The 20,366-nt window shown below is 45.6% G+C and overlaps 1 protein-coding gene across 1 annotated transcript in view; it reads right to left on the bottom strand.

Annotated features, from left to right (window-relative positions):
* CACNA2D3 (calcium voltage-gated channel auxiliary subunit alpha2delta 3) overlaps positions 1–20,366 on the bottom strand; it is a 798,196-nt gene that overhangs the window by 155,634 nt on the left and 622,196 nt on the right. Inside the window, exons 18-24 of the mRNA XM_084794478.1 lie at positions 17,965–18,048; positions 9,568–9,639; positions 9,239–9,300; positions 7,845–7,912; positions 3,412–3,457; positions 3,159–3,256; positions 636–729 (exon numbers count right to left, since the gene is read on the bottom strand). Of these exons, the coding sequence (XP_084650604.1) occupies positions 636–729; positions 3,159–3,256; positions 3,412–3,457; positions 7,845–7,912; positions 9,239–9,300; positions 9,568–9,639; positions 17,965–18,048 (524 nt within the window). The remainder of the gene's footprint in view (positions 1–635; positions 730–3,158; positions 3,257–3,411; positions 3,458–7,844; positions 7,913–9,238; positions 9,301–9,567; positions 9,640–17,964; positions 18,049–20,366) is intronic.

The following is a 20,366-nucleotide window of genomic DNA, read 5'->3' as shown; positions in this document are numbered from 1 at the left end:
TAAAGAGAACTGAATACCACTTCAGGGTCTAGGGAGAGTAAATTAAATAATAATAATAATAATAATAATAATCATCATCATCATCATCATCATCATCATCATCATCATCATCCAAGGACAAGCCATTGGCACAGTGCTAGCCCAAGTTTTTGACATCAACTACTTTTGATTTTCTGCACCCCTTCCTCCATTTCAGATAGAAAACCACAGGGCAGTAACTGACACCCCACTGAAAAGAGAGTTATTCCTTTCCCAGCCTTTTCACAACTTTGTCTGGCCTCCTCCCAAGTTACTTCAGCCTGGCTGTGGCAGGTGGGGGAGGGGGGTGCTGTGGCAAGGCAGGAAGCTCCTTCCTCCCCCCCCCCCCACCCTCCACCTCCCTCGGAAGTGTCACCCTACCTCCACATACTGAATTTCATGTAATGTTAAAACTCAACAAATTACATGTCAAGCCCAGGAACCTGCCATCCAAGCCCGAGCGGCTCCTCTGCCCTAGCTTCTGTGGTTAGGAGCTTAGGGGGAAATTAAAGAACTTTAACGCCAGGCTCCTAAAACGGTTTAGTTCCTTAAACCATAACCATATTTTGGAGCTTGTGCAGACATGGCCACAAAGGGGGACACATGCAGCCACTTACTCAGACTTGTTGAGGGCCAGGCTGGTCCAATAGGCTTCAATTGGGGCGCTCACCACAGCATCAAAAAGGACTTCTTGGATCAATTCTTTGTCACCTGTTGGGAGGGACAGAAGACAAGCAGGTTCTGGCTAGGCCCCAAAGAAGAGTACCATAGAGGTTCATGGGGTGGGGGGGGAGTGGCTTGAGGTGTCCATGGGCTCAATTATTATTCAAGATGTTGCTTTATGAGCTAATTCCTTACTGGCTAAAGATATAAAACAGTATGACACCTGATACACCCGTAATACCACTGGGCCCCAAGCAGCAAGACTAGACAGTAGCAAGAAGAAGGGCTTGGGTGTCCCACACCTCAGTTTCTGCTCTCCTCCCAGCTCCCAGTTCATGCCGGGGGTCAGCAGGCTGAGCCCTAATTTTGGATATGGGAAGCCAGAACTCCTGGGCAAGCTGGGTCTAGCCATGCTGCTTCTGTTCCTCACCACAGCCATGCCTTTTTCAGCACTCTCTGCATTCAGCAGTGTGTGAGAATGGGATACCGCAGCTGATAATTATGGGAACTCATAGAAGGAGGCTTCTTCCGTTTCAGACTTTTCCTCATTTTAAAGGGAGAAAGCTGTCTCTAGCCAAAAGGTTGCTGGGCAGAGATCTGTAGGAGGGACTGCCTGGGAGGACATCATGAGTCTAGGAGAGTCTTAGAGGCAGACCAGTAGAAAGGTAAATACTCTAAACAATTTCACACATTGTCAGAAAGACAGCGGGACCCTGTGGATAAGACAAACAAACTCAATGGAGATAAATGATCCATACAAATAAACTTCATATGAGGAGTATAAGTGAGTTGTACATGAATCTATATAGTATTCTATCGTATGTAGTCATTCATATAATATATCAGTGCATCTATACCCTAAGGGGGGATTTTATAATATTTAGCATACATACTGTGACATGGGGCTAGGACGTGGGCATAAACACAAAATTCATGTTTTCATATATGCCTCAGACATAAAGTCTGGATATGACTGCAAACAACAAGGGGATTTTCTGCATTTGGTGGTGTCACTATCCCTGCTTAGACATTTTTTCAGATATGGGATTTAGGATAGCAAATAATATATATATATATATATATATATATATATATATATATATATATATATGGTTTAATATAGAGGATAATGAAAAGAAAGCCACACTCTAATCATGGACACCTACTTAAACAGCAATGATATGAGGAAGACATGAGAATAATGAACAAACACAGGAAAGTTGTTCTTTGGGGGAAGGAGGGGGGATAGTGCAGGACTGTGCAGACTCCAGTCCTAGCTAGGATGCTTCTTCCTTAAGAAGCCCCTGAAGCAAACATCACAGCATGTTAAGAAGTGAAGTGTTGGTTAAAAGGTGAGTTCAGAGCTGGCGAGACAGCTCAGCACATGGCCAATCGCTAGGTTTGATTCTGAGCGCCTACATTATGGCTCCACGACCACTTTTAACTCCAGTTTCAGGGACCCAAAGCTCTCTACTGGCCTCTGTGGGTACCAGACACTGGGGTGGCGCACAAGTATGCATGTGGGCAAAACACCCATACACATAAAAAATAATTTTAAAAATAAGCTTAAATTAAAATGCATTTTCATAATCTCTCAACACTTGAGATCTGTTTTTTAAATGCAATAATTAACAAGTTCAAAGAAATGAAAAGCCAGTCTCATCTGTTGCCCATCTGATCCTTTCCCTAACAGGATAACCCTAAAAGCAAGCCCAGCCCATGAAACTGTCACTGCGCAGCTGGAGAATCTCCACACACCTCTGCTGCGATTGCTGTGGTTATTCTACCAGACACCACATGTCAAACAGGTTTCCCATCGTTGATAAGTGATGCTCACTGAGGAGGGAGCAGGTGCCCGGCTTCCTTCTGGGGACTCCCTCTGTTCAAGTGGCAGCTATTGTAACTATCTTGTATTGGGGAGGGTTTGCACCCAAAGCTGCCGCTCTTTAGTGTGTGGGGGGGGGGGAGGGGGTGATGGTTCCCCCTCCTTACCCCTTGGCCACAGTCATCAGCTGTTTATTTTTCACAGAGCATTTCCAAGGGCTAATGGTAGGAATGGAAGGAGAGGCAACAGATGCTGGTTGTATTGTCCACTCTTGAAGATCCATGAGACTAGGTAATGACCTTGCAGGAGGTAATTTTTTGGCCAGCCTTACTTCCTTATTTGTAGAATAGTGGGACTGGACTAGCAGAGATGTGCAGTCTCTGCCCACAAGTAACATCTTCATCTTACCCAGTTGCTTAACTAGATGGTTAGGAATACTTAACAATACTTCACAATGTGGTTAAGAATACTGTGGCCATCACCTACACTTTCACGCTTTCCTACAGGAAGAGATTTGGCTGGGTAAAATATGACTGGGAAGCTGGAGGAAAGCACAGCTGGTTCTTGAAACCTGGGGCTCCCCAGCGGCTGCCAGCTTCTACCCCCGCCTGCCTCCCCCCTACCCACAGGCATGCTTTGAGAGACCACTCACACTGAAGTAGAGGCTCTTTGCCTTTGAGGTAGAGCTTAATAGCTTCTAGCTGAGACAGATGGCGGTGCTCTGGATGCAGGTCAGTGTTGCAGTAGGACCTAGGAATGTGACAGGGTCCCAAAGGAGAACATATGAATATTCTTGGCTTCTCACATTCCCGCCCCACAACCAACATTTGTATTTGGACCAGGAAAACTGGGTAAGAGGGCAAACAAGTAGACAACAAAGAGGGAAACACATCCTGGGGTCTTACCATTCATCTGCCAAGGACACATCTGGATGCTCTAGGTCATGCAGGCCTGCAAGTCAAGGGCAAAGCATTGTTGAGTAATCATCACTCTTCTCCCCTTCCTGTAGACCTCAAATACTCTAGGACGGCTTGTGATGAGGTGAAGCCACAGTAGAGATCAACTCCAAAGGGATATGCCGGGGAACAAGGCTTCTGGACTCGTGTACAAAGTCAACCATGGCAACTCTTTCACCCCACTGTGGCCAGAACTGCCACATCCCCATTCAGTTTATCCCAGAGAAAGCCCAACATCATGAAAATAAAGGCCGTTTCTAACAGGATGGTTAGGAGGACAGATTCTGGAGCTGTATGAAGTCAGAACTGAGAATTGGGCCAGGCCATTTGACTCTGTGTGACCCTAACAGGCCTACATCTCCATATTTTCTTTATGTGTAAAGCAAGAATGCTATAGTCACACAGTTAAGAGAGTGACATCATAGGATGAATGATATGAGATTGTCAATACTCAATTATTTTCAACCAGTGGGAAAAATGCTAGTAGTTGTCATAGGATCCTATATGAAAGTGAGTCATCTGTCTAGAAAAGTAGTTAGCAGAGTGGAGGCTGGCATTGAAGGTAGAAGTTTGCAGAATACCTCAGGCTTCCAGATATGTGCTATGGTTTTGATATGGTTTTGTTTCCAAAGGGGTGTGTGTGTGTGTGTGTGTGTGTGTGTGTTGGGAACTTGAACCTCAATAAGACAGCATTACCAAGATGGAAACTTTTCAGTATACTTATTTTATTTAGTTAGATAAAACTTTATACATATATTTTTATTAAAACATAAATATTTTTAAAATAGATCTGAATATAAATATGTAACTTAGAACAGAGGTAAACATATGAAGTTGCCAAACGGTCACCCTTTTTTATTTTAATTACTTTACAGAATGATCCCAGGCCCCTCCTTCCTCTCCTCCCAGTCCTCCCCTCACGCACTCCCTCCATTACCCACTTTCCTTCTTCTTAGAGAAGGAGAGGCTCCCAAGATATATCAACCCACACTGGCACCTCAAGTCATAGTAGGACTAAGCACATCCTCTCCCACTGAGGGTGAGAACTGGTGAGAGTATGGCTTAATGAAAAAAAAAATGATTAGGTAATTTGGTTACTACCTTCTGAAGACATTAATACAGCAGTCACAGGAATGGCCCTCTTGCTCTCTCACTTGTACTAGTGGCCCTACTATACACAGTGATACTCCTTTCTGCCTTTGCCATGTTGTGCTGAACTTTAAGCCTCTAAACTTTTTACAGGTTACTTAGCCTCAGGAAGTTCGATACACCAGCACCAATTGCTAAGACTCTGTGGAGCCCACACGATTTCCATAGGCCATCTGCAGAGAAGCATTCCTAAATGTGCTTAGGTGCTTTGATGATGTTTACAAAATGTTCCAAGGAGTCAGTTTCTCAAATATACTCCAATTCTCATGTCAAAGGCAGGTATATAAAATATTAGCTCTGTCACATAATATTACTCAATTCCATGGGAAGGAGGCTGCTAAACACAGGTTGTCTACCTTGGAAATATTATGTCAACCCTTGAGTTATATCAACTTTCCTATCCAAGATATATTCTACAAGATGGCTGAATTAGTGATTAGTGCCCAGGGCAATCAATGTATATCCTCCCTCTCCCTCTCTCTCTCTCTCTCTCTCTCCTCTTTCTCTGACCTTTCTCTCCCTTCTTCCCTTCCTTGTTTTCTCCCTCCTTTTCCCCCTCTCTCCCTCACTTCCTGCCTCCTTCTCTTCCTCACTTCTGTCAGTATTTTTCCCGAGGCAGGTACAAGCCTATGATAGATGCTGAGAACATCATAATGAACCAAACAACTTGCCTTCGTGGAATGTACTTTCTAGTGGCAGGAGAAACACAGACAAGGTTGGAATTTGAGTATAGAGCGTACCAGGTGGTAGCGGATGAAAGGAAAGCATCCTGAGGGGCAGGAAGGTCAGTGATGGGAAAGCTTCATTCAGCATCAGTTCTGCCTATGGTGATTAGGGAAAGCTTCACAAAGAGGCATGAGAAGCACGGTTATGTCAGAGAGAATGCTCACTATAGGAGTGAGCCAGGGCAGAGGCCTGGCTGTGGGCTGTACTTTCCCAGGATGCTGAGTTGGAGGCGTCAGCCATATTCCATTCTCTCACTGCTGTGTTCAGTCACCCCCACCTCCACCCTCCTATGCACCCCTATGCCATGAAGCTCTCCCTGCCTCCATCTCACAGACCAGACCCCAGAGATGAGACCCAAGAGGTGAGTCTCACTATTGTTTCTTCTCTGAATTCTTGGATACCAAACAAATATAAATATTCCTCTGGTCCTTTCCCCTCTGGTTTTGATCCTTCATTTAATAAAACCATACCCAGCGAATACACATGAGAGTAATAACATGTGCCCAAGTTATTCAGTAATCATTGTGTATAATTAGAGAAAAGAAGCAGCATGCCAAAGGAGTCTCTGAATAGACAGCATCCTCAGAAAGACCAGCTCGAGCTTCCATCTTCAACACTGTTTCAGGGATGCTGGGTACTGAACCCAGGGTGTGGTACCTGCTAGGCCAGTAGTCTACCTCTGAGCTAAACCCTCAGCCCTGACCTCTTACAACTCTGAGTAAATTCCTGTTCATTATCTTGGTAGCATCCAGCACTGGCAAAGCATGTGAAGGACACAGTCATCCTACGGAGGAGCCTTCCTAACTACAGAACCCCTAAAGCATGGGAGGGTAACATCCTCAAAGAACTTTCCACTCCAAGGACAGAAGGGAGCTATGATCAGGCCAAAGCTCTCACAGCTGATGAGCTTTTGGCTAGCAGCCCCAGGGAAAGAAGCTTTCCTGGGCTCTTCTATTCAGCAAGCTGACAAGGCAGAGTCCTTTTATTTACAGAGGACCCACAGAGAGAGGAAGATCTGATCTCATTTGTGTGGATAACCAGACACTCTCCCCCTTGCTGAGTATTCAAGCTAATTTCTTGCTTAGTTCTGAAATTCTCTCAATGTGAAGGCTCAGCCTAACAGCTGTGGAACACACAGGAAGAAGATAGTGACCAGAGAAATGGTCCAAAAGACCACAGCAAAGACCATTGTGTGCAGGAGAGAAAGCCAGAGAGAAGAGGGAAAGCAGAAGACAGAGGATGGAAGAAGGGGGCAGAGGAAAGAGAGAGGGAGAGACAGACAGACAGACAGAGACAAAGACGGAAAGACAGACAGGAGAGGGAAAGCAAAGGAGGGACAGGCTAACTGGACAGACACAAGAGAGGCAATTGATCCATTAAAGACCTCTCTTTTTGTTCTTACCATGACTCATTTTCTCAGTTTTATCTGATGGCTTGGACATGAATTTTATTGCTTCAGGGGCCCTGGTGCCCTCAAAACTACACATAGCCCATGGAACTAGAAAATTCTCCAAGGTGAAATCTGGCTTCTAAGACCACATCCTTTAGAATATATCTTGTCCATGTCACAAGGTTGACTGGTGTTCTCTTATGTATCTTTGAGAAGAACGACCATGTTTGGCTCTTGGATGGATATCCTTGCTTCTGCCCAGTACCCAGTGGAGGCCTCTACTCTCCCTTCTGCTCCAACAGCCATCATAGCTCTTTGTCAGAAAAACAAACAAACAAACAAACAACAACAACAACAACAAAAAACAATGCCTGGGAAGCAGTGCAGGGCCAATTGGCAGATGAATGTGACCCTAGAGGTCAGGCTAAGCAAGTGCATTTTCAAAGTCATTTCTAGAATAAAAGCCCTTCAAACATCATGTTCGCCTACTTCCAAATGTTCAAAAATATTGGAAGTGGTAACTGTTAGAATTAGTGGGTTGTTGGGGATGTAAGGGAAAATTTCTATGACAGTAACTTTATGCTTTATAGATTTGGGGTGACTGAGGCTTGTGAGGGTCACCGTGCACCTGTGCTATATGACGATGGACGATCTTAGAGTCACATATGTACTTCCACCCCCCAACCTCTGTCAGTCTCCTCAGTTGTCACAGCGCCGTTGGGTGAAGGATAACATAAAGCCAATTTGTTGAAAGGCTTCCAGATCTTTCTTTGCACTGTTCCTCCCTACGTTCGAGTTGTTAACATTAATTTAGTCCTTCCTCCAGCACTGAATGTAATGAGAAGAGTAAAGGTAGTGTGAGACTCTTGCAATTTGCCTCCACAGCTTTATGGGTAAAAGAATATAATAAAGCAAGCCACTGGCTGGGGTTCCCACCATTCAGAAAAGCCCCAAAATTGGCAAGAAAAGAAGCACCAAGAGGGCAATGGTTTGAGTCAAGTGCCCAAGTCACTAGCCAGAGGCTTGAAGGTCACACACAGTCTTCGGTTGTCTCGGAGCTGGCCCTGGGACTTCCTGCCCACACCCAAGGATATGCCAACCCACGTTTGCTCCTTACCTTCTTCAATGGTTACGTTCCCTCGGAAGAAGTATTTCCCATGGCCCCTGGAGAGCGCCACACCTAAACTGTGCAGAGAAACAAAGTAAACCTTGAAGTCGGGGCACTGACTGGAATAGACTTGTGGGCAGCATTTTTTTTTATTTATTTTCCATTTTCACATTTCCATTTCATGTTCTGTATACAATTTTTCCAACAGTTTACTTTCAAAAACCTCACTGATTATAGTGGGTGTTGGTTTTTCTTAGTCTCAAGCAGCTGCTTCAAAGTCATTTCTGATTGGAAATGCCAGCGGCGACTGGCTGCTGTTGTGTTTGCGAGATTTGTGGCCAACAGCTTGTCCCTCCAGGAAGCCCTCCCTGGATGTCCTCCCAAGGCCACACACCCTGCTCCTTGCTACTACCTTACACACCTCTGCTCTGATCTTAGACAGAGATTCCTAGACCCCAGAAAAAGTCCTCAAGGGAAAAACCCAGAACTGCAATGACACTCAAACGCAGCAACAGGACCATGTGGCTGGCTTTTTTAGTGGGGTCTACTTCCCAGTCTAGCAGTTTTCCCACATTCTTATTAACTTGATTTAAATGCCTTTCTGTTCTGGCATAAAGTAAGCCACTGGTTTTTCCTAAAACAGTCCCTTCATTTGGCAAAGCCATTTAGTGGCTCGTGTGTTCCTTGATTCCTTTCGGTTCCATATTGCATCTGCTCATAACCCTTGGCAAGAGGGTGACAATGATGCTAGACTTTGCTTTTCAGAATAATTTATACCAGTTAACTTCCCCCCTTAGCTTTAAGGGATACCAGCATAAAGCAACCCTACTAAAATAAGTTGGGTTTGTTTTGTCGTAACGACATTGAGTTCACAGTAGCAGGCAACTTCAGAATGTTCCATATACATCTGAAAGCAGGCCATGAGGCAGTCTTTTTTTTTTTTTTTTTTTTTTTTTAACTGTAACAGAGAGACAACACAGAAGAACACTGAGGAAATTTGGAACAGAAGCACAAAGTGGGGATGAAATGCCACCTGCAGGATTACTGAGTTATGAAAATAAAAGGGTGAAATGGGTCTTGGGAAGTAGCAAAGTGAGATGGTGAAGAACCTGGTGAGCCTCTGAACTGGTCTCCCCAACCCTTGGTGGGAGCCCCGGAGATTTTGTGTTGGGAATGGGATGCGAAGCTGTGGCAACTGACTGGCTGCTGAGGGTGGGCCTGGACCATCTTCCCCCTTGTAGAACAAAGACAAAAGGCAGCCTGGGCAAAGCCCCTTCCTCACTCTTTCCAGCCTTTGGGCAGGGTGTTTGTGATCCTCAGATGGTGAGCTCTGAGAGGCCAGCAGGTTGGGTACAAACACACTGATAGGTCTGATGGAATGTCCATGGTTATAGCAGCTCTACCTGAAAGGAGTACCCTTGATGTCTGTATAATAGTAGTCATTTGTCATCACCAAAACCCGTTTCTAGATCAGGGGGGAAAAGTCATAGAGAAAAAAAAACAAACAAAAAACAAGGTTAGTCTGCTAGATGACGTTTCAGAAACCAACAAAAATAAATGGACACACTGTGATCTGGTTAATAATAGTACTACATGAATCTCCTTTGAGATAAGTAAAGACAAGAGAGAAATGAGCTCAGCGAAAGATATTTATTCCAGATAGAACCTTCAAAGCTAATTTTTCACAGTGGTTCGTTTAATGAAGTGGCAAGAATGTTTGAGAAAAAGGTACCCCTTTGTCCACGGTCTTCTTCACCTCCATGGAGAATTTCCCAGTCTTCCGATTCACCATGGCATTTCGTAACTAGAACAAGAAAATAAAAATCAGAAGTCAATGCCTTCCTGGGTTTTCATGTCTTTGAGTGCCTGGCCACAGAAGTCCCCTGTATAAAGTCCAGCCCGGAGTCCTACCAAGCCTTCATATTTCTCCAGATAAGGCTGCATATCCCATACAGAACTCATAAATCAGCTCTTCAGGAAAGACACCAGCTCCTCTGTCGCTCCTGGACAGTGGGAGGGGGTGAACAAGGACAAATGACTTTCAACTCTGATTTGGGGTACAAAAGTGAACCCCTTGGGGCAGCAACAAGAGCAGCCTCAGAATGTTGATGGGCCCAGAGGTCAGAGAATGAACTCCAGACAATCTGCTAAAACTATCAACAAACGAGAGTGTCTCTGGGGGGGCGAGTTGGTTTTCAAAAAAGGGTACCGATTTGTCACGAAGAAAATCATTTTTCAAAAGATAATCAAGTTTAAAGACGTTTTTCTAAACAGTAGTTTAAAAGACTGGGGGGTGGGGGCACTGGGGAGACGGTAACCCTTTCCATAGCATGAATAGGCTTCAGATGCTCACCCAATTAACGGACTCGCTGACAAGACAGTGAACAGTGCTGACCCTGCTCTGAGTTTTGGAGGTCCCACCTTGGAGCCAACTTCCCCTCCCCTCCCCCCCTGGCTGACCTCATCTAATTACTGTGGCCTTCCAGGAGTTCAGAGGAGGACAGCAGACTGGGTGATGAAGGATGTGCCTTCATGGGCAGCAAGGGGATGTGACAGGAAAGGCCATTTAGTGGGATGGGAACAAAGGCTGACGTGCCAGTGCACAAGGGAACTGTTCTTTTTCTGTCTGCCCTTCAGGGTTTTGTTTTGCTTTTTGTTTTTAATTTCTTTCCTCTCTTTCCTCCTTTGAGGAGCTTGAGTGAGATGGGGCTGATAGAAAACTGCAGGGCTTGCAAGCACCCCAAATTTGATTCAGGGCTGTCTAGATTTGGATTCACATTCCCATCTTCTGTGAGAGAGAGAGAGTAAAAGCATAATTTTTAGCTGGAGGCATGTATAAAATAAAACATATATTTTAACTTTAGATATTTTTTAACAACACATAATGGGCATTTCTGGAAATATTTTCCCATTTTAACTTTTGTGGTTTTGGATGGAGAGAGCCGGTCCTAATTAAGTCTACTTTCTAACTCTTAAGAACAGGCTCGCTTTATCTTTAACATGGTTTTCATTTTTCCTCTTTCTGGTGCCTGCCTAAAGCCATTTGGGACCTTCCCCTCTCAAGTTCCCCAGGCAAGTCAGAGATTAGGTCAGCCTCTCCTTGCCAGCCCACCCCATCCCCCATCTCCCTATTTCCCCAACCCCCATCCCCACCCCAGTAGCAGAGAACAATTAACATGAGCCAGGGAGGGACCAAGGCCAGGGTCACCAATGCCCTCTGGAGGCAAAGGTTTTGACAGTTTTTCTAGTCTTACAATGAAAATATGCTCTCCTTGTGAGGAAGGCCGGAATTCTGTCACTTAGAAGCAGGCTCTAGAGACAGGGCTTCACGATCACAGGCAGATCATTACTTTCTCTGTGCCTCAGTTTCCTCTTCTGCCAAACAGAACTGAGCACAGCACCCATCTCACACGGTTGTAGTAAGGAGCAGAGTGGTGCCCGGTACACACTAACTGCTCCCCATGCCTTGGCTTCCCTCCCTCCTCATCACCACTGTCACCAGAGGCACTGTCACTGTCACCCTCTTCTTCACAGTCATCTTCCTCACCTGTGTGCGGGGTGTCACATGCCTCCTGCCAGCTAAGGAGATCCGAACTCAAGCTCCGGTTGCCTGGATACCAATGTTTAACCTCTCATCAACATTTTTTCCAGCTGCCTTGACCATGAGCTACATGAAAAATGCCCCTTGTGCTGAGGACACCTCTGTGCTTCCTATCTCCGTACATTTCATTTGCTTTCTTCACTGGTCAGAGCCCCTTGGGTGAGTTTGGTGACACCTCCCCTATCTCTACATCCCTGCAGATTTTCAGTTACTGCGCCCAACTCCCTATGAGTTAGATAGACTGAAAAGGGACAATGTGGGGCATCAGCTAACCCCAAGTTAGCTAGGATCTCCTCCCTGACACATAGGGGGCTGTTCTTTGATCTCTTTGTATCTTGATGTCTTCTTCTGTCATTTGTCTAATCAAAGATGATGCTGGGTGAAGCCACCTGAACCCAAAACTCCTTCAGGCCTTCTAAGCTGTAGTCATCAGACCATTGGGAAGCTGCTATGGCTGATAGCTATTGTTGACTGAGCCCTTCCTGTGGGTCAGACACTAAGTCTAAAAGGTGCAGACACATTTTCTGTATTTCTATTTCTGTACCTACTTGACCAGGGCAGAAACTGAGGCCTTGGGATAAGAAGCTTGCCCAAGTAATCACAGGCTCTCTAATGAACTCTTAGGTCCAGGCTCCGAGGCTGTAAAGATGGCTCAGTGCTTAGGAGTGCTTATGACTCTAGCAGAGTTTGGTTCCTAGTATCCTCAATGGGCAGCTCATAACCACCTCTGACTCTTCAAAGGGTTTTTTCAAGCATATAGTACACACACACACACACACACACACACACACACACACACACACACACACTGCCATGGTCTGTGGTTGTACCTTCCCAATAGCTCTTCTATACACTTCAATCCCTGGGACCCAGAACCCACAGGAAGATTGTATTCTGTCTTCATTATTAGAGGAAGAAAGAGACTGGTAGTTGAAATGCACTTTGTGAGGCTGAAACATTCTAGCAAAGCCACTCTTTTATCTCAATGCATTATAATGGATTCCTTGCATGTAATCATTCTAGAAGCCAGTGGCACCCACACGTGACAGAGGTCCACCATGGAGCTCAGATGAAAGTGATGAGCTATAACAATCATATCTTCCCCACAGAGAGTGGGGAAAGTATGGCCGTTGGTGCTTCTCTGAGCAGCCTTTGAACTTGCTACTGCCTGGATTTATAATCGTGAACAGCTGGGGGGGAAAATTAAAATGGCTTGGCAGTGGAAAGTTTAAAATAATTTTGTGTGTGTCTGTATGTTAGCTGATTATGCTGTCATTAAAAATCACTTGCAAAGATGCTTGACCTAACACACCTGAAGAAAGGCAAGGAAGTTAATGGATATGGTACCTTTTTTGTTCCCTATCAGACATATCTCTAAGTATGATATGCAGTGGCTACAGAGGCAGCTTTCATCACAATGAGATGGATAATATGAAAGGCAAAACCTCTTCTAGGGACATAAACATTTAGCCAGTGATCACCCTCTCCAACCTCTGGGATACACCCCAACACCTAGCTCACATGTGCTTCCCTGGAACCCTTGGGGATCCTCAGCTAGTGGTACCCATCAAAGTACCTGCTTCCTACTACCATGATCCAGTTAAGGCAGGATGCTCATTCCAATAGAGGCCTGCTGCTCTGCACTCTTAGTCAAAGCACACTAGGGGAAGTTTCCCCAGAAGAAGATGTAGTGGTAACTGCAGGTTGTGGATATCCCATTGTCCTGGTAGTGAATTCTTGACCATGTTAGGACAAAGCTTTCAATTTCCAGAGGCACAGATAGCCTGTTCTTCCATACCTGTACTTATAAGTCACCTAACCAAGTGGGCAGATGGAAGGGATGTGAGGCAGGGCAGGCAAACAAGCTGTTTCTTTACCAAAAAAGCATTCAACCAGCACATGAAGACAGCAAGCACAGAGAGCCCCAGCCACAGATCCTCTTCCTTTACATATGAGTGTGGGCTGTCTAGGTGTCAGGGTTCAAAGGACCAAGCATGAGATTCAGAAAATTGGAAGATTGCGTAAAGAAGAATGAAATATGCAACCAAAGGCCTTGTGAGTATGTGACCAAAAGTCTGGAATATGCCCCAGTGTAAGACCCTCATAGGACTTTGGGCAGAATGGTTTCTGGAGAAGCTTTCCAAGAGACTGACCACGGGAAGAACTGTAGGTTTCCAGAAGACACAAGGAGAAAGGTTTACATTGCAACAGCATGGGTTCCAGTTGGATTAGAGATGGCATCCATAGTGCTGTGGCTATATCACTGGTACGGAGTTCAGAGCAAGATAGCCCCCCAGTTTATGGGCAGTTAGTCAGGGCTGTAGGAAAATAAAAGATCTACACGCCCTGGTCAAACCACAGCTAGCTCTCAAAATGCTGGTATTTTACAAGGCACTCTACACAATCTCAAACCTTTTGTGCTTTTCTCCCATGGGTGGGCTTTTCCCTGAGACTGCATACTTGCACTTGACCAACCAACCAGCCAGAATTATTCACATACATTCAACTAACAATTCAAACTAAATTGAATTTTCTCCAGTTGGCTGCATGATTTATATGCAGCCCTCTTCCAAAGTAGGATTTGGTATCTCATTCTCAAGCCTTCTCCAGGCTGGAGAGGAGTGAGGAAGGAAACTCACTTTACATCCCAATATAACTCCACTTGCCTGCGCTTTTGATATCCTTCCTTGGTCATCATTATTCGTGACTGTAAGGCAAGACTCTCAGAGACCACTGGCTTGGATGAGTAGATTTGTCCACCATGTTTAGCCTGCTAAGAGCCAGGAAGGGCTCCTCATTTGTGCTCAACCCCACCATAGCAATGAACATTTGCTTTGTAATTACTATGCAAGAACTCAACACATCTATGGGGTAGGCAATGGAGTCTTCAAAGACTCCGGAACTCGGGGGCTTTTTCTATGGCACACTATAGTGGGTTTGTCAAGGACACAGCTTGGGAGCCAGAGAGCCTGATGTATACCTTTGGATTGTGTGATGGTTTGACAGAAGATGGCCCAGTAGGCCCACAGGGAGTGGCACTATTAGAAGATGTGGCCTTAATGGAGTAGGTATGGCTTTTGTTAGAGGGGGATGTGTCACTATGGGGAGAGCCTAGAGTGGCCCACTTGCTCTTCTTGCTGCCTGCCTATCCAGATGTGGAACGCTCGGCTCCTTCTCCGGCACCATGTCTGCCTGCATGCTGCCATGCTTTCTGCCGTGACTATGGTGGACTAACCCTCTGAAACTATAAGCTAGTCCCAATCAACTAAACGTTTTCCTTCATAAGAGTTGTTTTGGTCATGGTGTTCCTTCACAACAATAGAAACCCTGACCAAGGCCGACTGTGACGTAATTTCTATCCCTCAGTTCCTTTAACAGTAAAATAGGGATAGGTACTTGACAGGACAGCAGTGAGAAATAAATGAGCTCATCGTTTATAACCCCGGAGGCGGTACTGTGTAGAAGAGGAGTTCCTTATTTGGTGGCTATTGTTACTTATATGAGCCTTTTCTATTTATAGAAATAATCGTGTTCACTGTGGAAAGTTCAGCAGTGACTAAAACAGAACAGGGACGAGCTGAAAATCACCCTTAATTCCTTCAGCCATCTCCTGGAATCCCCGCCCTGAAACCATATTCACACAAACGATAAAAACAGACTCATCAAGTTCTATTTATGTGTATTTGTGTATACACATTCTCTCTCTCTCTCTCTCTCTCTCTCTCTCTCTCTCTCTCTCTCTCTCTCTCTCTCTCTCTGTCTCTCTCTCATATACAAATACATTCATAACAGTAATAATCAAATAAAAAGAGAGTCTTAACTTGAGGGTTGTGGGGAAATGGGAAGGGTGGAGACAGGATGATTAATAGGAGGGGCTGGAAGAAAGAAAGGAAGGAGGGAAAATAAAAATTTTTAAATTAAGATAATTTTTGCTTACTGGTAGCCTCACTGATGACCCAGCTATTGCTGACATATGAGTGTCCCAAACACCTGCCTTTTCACAGTGATTGACACGATATCTAACTTATCCTATAGTGACAAGAGAAGTCACATGCACACTCCTCTACATGGCCTACTTTTCTCGTGTGTGTGTATGTGTGTGCGTGTGTGTGCGTGTGTGTGTGTGTGTGTGTGTGTGTGTGTGTGTGCGCGCGCGCGCGTGTGTTTATAAGTATGTATGAGAGTGATTGTCCATGTGTAAGGGAGGTGGAGGCCAGAGTTAAAAGTTGGATTTTGTTCCTCAGAACAGGATCTCTTGCTGGGACCCATCAAGCTAGCCCATGCTCCACCTCCCCAGTACTTAGACTGCAGCTAGAAGTGCACCGTGCATGCCTGGCTTTGGGTATGGGTTCTGGGGATCAACCTCAGGTCTCATGTTCACACAGCAAGCACATTACAAGCCGAGCACCCTTTCAGTCACTCTATTTTAATTTTGGCCAGACTATTTTACAGTTTTTTAAATGATGTATGTGATATTGCATCTTTTTTTTTGAAATATGCAGGGTCTGTGCTATAAAGGTGCTCATTAAATCATACGCGCGCCTTGCCCTCACTCATGTCCATGAGAAAGTGGCTTCTTGGGTCAGTTTCCCTGCATCCAGGCCGACTTCTCTGCTGGCCCCCGTGAACTCTGCTTCCATGGTTCTTCACACATTTTGACCTGTCCTTCATTCCTTCTTTGTAAGATTCCAGAACAGCCTGCGGTTATCTGGGCCCCTGTGCATGTCACATAAGAATGTGTTTCACAGATTTCCAAAATTCTCCAATCAGTGGGGCACAGATCCATGGGCTTGTGTTTTCCTGTACCAAGCACACTGATATTAAAAGGACTCACTTTTCAAATGCCTTGTGCTTCCTGCCATGAGACCCAGACAGAAGATAGGCAGAGGCCAATTTGTACATCAGAGGACAATTGGCCTGATTTAAAAAATGGTAAGTAACTCTGAGAGTAGACACCCAGAATCCAGCCCTGTAAGTCAGAAGACAGTGAAGGGCATGCTGGGAGGTTGACACTTGAACCACCAACCATAAAGGATAATGTGCTAAGGAGATAAGCCTCATTTTTGAACCATGAACAGCAAAAGGCAATGTCCACTCACAAAAACAAAAAACAAAGAAAATAAAACAAAACAAAAAAAAAACAACGAAAAAACTAGCTGGGGCACAGAGGGTAATGGCAGTGAGGTGAGATGAGCAAGAAATTGCCTCACGTTGCAGGTGAAGGACAAGTGAGAGTCTGCTTGCCCTTGAGGATGGCGACTTGGGAAGCAAGGAACAGTATGACTAATGGTGATTTCCTCAGTGATTACAATAGAAAAGGTGAAGAGTCACATCTATGGTAAGGCCCAACACTTCTGCGAAAGAAAAAGAAAGGGTCCGGGGAGGTCAAAACAGAGGGGGAAAGGTGAAGAGAGAAGAGAAAGAAAGCAGAAATTACTCTGCAAAAAATCACGGGAGGAGTTGGCAACGCAGTGGGCCATTCCCGGTGTCCTCACATAGCCACATGATGGTGGAAGCACATTTTTATCTTTCCGTCTACCACTGTGTCTGATCCTCAAAGCACCTTTGAGCAGTCATGGCCACACACTAAAGACAGACAGTCTCAACACAGGTGAGATCTGAGTCCCGGCAGTGTAGTATTCCACGCCGGTGCTGGGGTTGGGCCAAGCACCTGAGGTGCAGTTTACCCCAAAAGCCCACCAAGATCCTAGTCACAATGCTGGAGGAATAGAAGACGAAAGCCTTTCTGGTCATTGAAGGCACATGATGTCAGAGCAGTGGCCAGTAGGAAAAAGAGAGTGGGTGAGGCAGTGGCTTTTGTTGAATGGCAACTTTATTTTGTCTGAGCTTGGGTTTAACCAGACACGACTAGGTTAAATTTTTGTACTAGATATGTTTGGTTGTTGGGTTTTTTTTGTTTGTTTGTTTGTTTTTTGTTTTTTGTTTTTTTTGCATTTTACAGGCAAGGGAGAAAACCCTGAGCTTTCTGCTAGCTGAGACCATCCTGGGAGCAGAAGCAAAGAAAATAAAGAGAGAAGCAACAAAGGAGCTGTGATGCCAGCCCTGTTTCTACAGGAGCATGAGGAGATAGGCTGGGATGTCCTTCAACATCTAACTGGAAGGGTAGAGGCACAGAAATGAGAACTGGGGGGAAGGTAGAGATGGGGTGTGGCAGGCTGACTACACATGGAGGAAAGTGGGCCTGCAAGCCCCTTTGCTGCTCTTTAGAAACACGAGTTGTGTCTACATCAACCTAACAGTCTTTTCTGTCTATGTGGAAGGCTGTCTTATTGACCTGTAGACGCCCTGTCCTTGTAGTTACTGGGTCTCCTGTTGCTGCAGAGGAAACCGGAGCCTGCTGGGTACACAGGCTCATCAGATTGGCAGGAGAGTTGTACAACTCCAGCTATAACAGAAAGGTCTGTTGTCTTCATAGCTCTCTGCTGTCCTCCGCACCAGCTTCTGGATTATATCCCTTTACGGTCTCCAGAGCCCTGGCCAATGAGGGCCCGGAAAAGGGTCACTTACCACATCATCCCTGTCTTCCCACTCAACTTCAGAGAGGTCCACACTGCTGTAGTTGGGTTTCCTCCTCTTCTTTCCTTCTTCATACTGGCACAGGGAAGAAGAGAAAGACAAACAAACGGTGGTAAAAAAAAAATCATCAGCCAGGGGGATCGTTCTCCTCCTAGGACCTGTTGGCTGAGTGAGGACTGTGGGTAAACAATAGCTACCAGTGACAAGCCCTGTGGGTGACAGTGGAGGAATTTTAGTGGCAGGCATGGCTGTAAGTATTTCCTCCAAGTTGGAGGATAGAAAGGTCAATTCTTGGCTTGGCATGAATTTGCCTAGAGATTTCCTTGGCTCTAAAATGCCAGGTGCAAAGAATATTTATCTTTCCCTTGGACACAATTTGTGAAGAGCGGGGAGACCCTTCTCTGTAAAAAGCTGATGAGCCCGGCACTTTATGGCAGAGGAAAGAGCTTCCTACATAACATTTATCAAAATCCTGCCCTTTCCCCTAAGCCCTATAAACTTCCCATCTCAAACCTCCTCCTGTCTCCTCGGCTGAGAAGCGAAACTTTGGTTTCCACAGTTGGCCTTGGGCTCAGCATCCCTAGGACACATGGCAGACTTGCAGACCTTCTGTTTGCTACTGGCCAGGGCAGTGCTGAGCTAAGCGCAGCCCCTTCCCCTGGAGTGGACGTGAGTGCTGGGAATCACTGCCAGATTTAATGGCCATTAGGGCATTTCCCTGGAAGAGCTGATGAGTGCATGAATAACTGGGGAGTGGTTTCACTTCCCCCCCTAAATCACTGATGTGAGTTACCCGGCAAGTGTACCATTTTATCGACCGGACATTCTTGCGTCTGGATGTTTGTGTGTCTCGAGGCCTTTACTGTTGGTTATTGGGGTGTTTATAAGGTAGGAAAGTCTGCCCTCTGCTGCAGGCTAGGGATAAACAAGTGCTTTACACGTTCAGAAGGTGATAGTCATAGTACGCTGACAAAGTTATACACACACACACACACACACACACACACACACACACACACACACGATACATGCATGGAGATGCACCCATCTTCTTTTCTGCTCTTTGACTCAGGCCTATTTTGATTGAAAATAAGACTAAGAGAGATGCAGGGTCAGTCTACATGTTTTAAGAGCCCAAATTGCCATTTTGGACATTGACTGGTGATTGCAGGTGCGGTTACTAAAGGTACCCTAGACACAAAGGAGAAATCATTGCCTGTTTAGAACCAAACAAGCCTAAAGTGGCCCTCAGTGCAACCAATGGGGCAGTGGCCAGAAGGGGTGATTCTCACACCGCTGTGGTACCAAACAATGCCAAATGTTGCTCCTGTGTTCTTTATTTCCTGTCACTGTGGAGATCCCGCACCATCTCTAAGAAGTCCCCGGTACCACCACCACCCAAAAAGGCTCCCCTGCCTGCCTTCAAGAGGCAGTGGGCCCTGACTGCCCTGTCAACCATGCCTTCACTCTCTTCTCCGAGGTTTCCAATGAACAAGACATTCGCCATTCCCAGCCACTTTTATGACATCAGATCCACTCCAGATGAAGAGGAAGGAAAAGTGGTTCCCTCGGAAGCCACTGTAAACGATAGCAGATTAGCAGTTGGATCCGGTTAGGGAGAGTTCCTGTGTGCATGGAAGCTGGACAAGTCAGTCTTGCCAAAAGCAGAAGGAACAGGAAGGAAGGAAGAATAAGGGAGAGGTGTGGGTCTGAGTCATGGGCAGGAGCCACAGGGGCGGGGCTGGAGGCGGTGCACAGTATGCTAGGACTCAGGACCTTCCCTATGGGAAGACAGTCTGACAGCCATTCAGAACCTCAGCTGCAGGGGGCCACTGGCTTCTAATCCTATTTCAGTAAGAACCATTAAGTAAAAACTCAGGCAGCCCCGGAACTTGAACTTTAGAAGCATACTAAGCACAGATTCTTGGGTTGTCTGTTGATGGGTCTGAACCATTCTTCTGTTTTGCTTTGGTAGAAGGGATTCTTCTTTTGGTCACTTCATAATATCCCTTTATTCATTTACTCAGGACAAATACACACACACGCGCGCGCATACACACACACACACACACACACACACACACACACACACACACACACACATTGGATACCCACCCTGACAATCACTGTAAAGGCATTTGGGGGCTATGGGGATGGAAAAGTGCCTGCCATGCAAGTGTTAGACCATGAGCTCAGATCTCCAGGACTCATGTAAGAGGCATGGTGTCAGTGACCCTGGTACTGGATGCGGGGACAGAGACAGACCGATCCTGAGAGCTCACTGACCAACCAGCCTTGTCACCACCGGTGACCTTCAGATTCTCTGAGAGACTCTGCTTTAAAAAGTAAATAGAGAATTACTGAGGAAGATACCTGATGGAGACCTCTGGCTT

This window comes from Acomys minous, assembly GCF_964271855.1.
Source record: "Acomys minous genome assembly, chromosome: 9".
NCBI classification, from domain to species: Eukaryota; Metazoa; Chordata; class Mammalia; order Rodentia; family Muridae; genus Acomys; species Acomys minous.
Note: the sequence above shows the minus strand (reverse complement) of the source record. Positions and strands in the feature narration are given on the sequence as shown.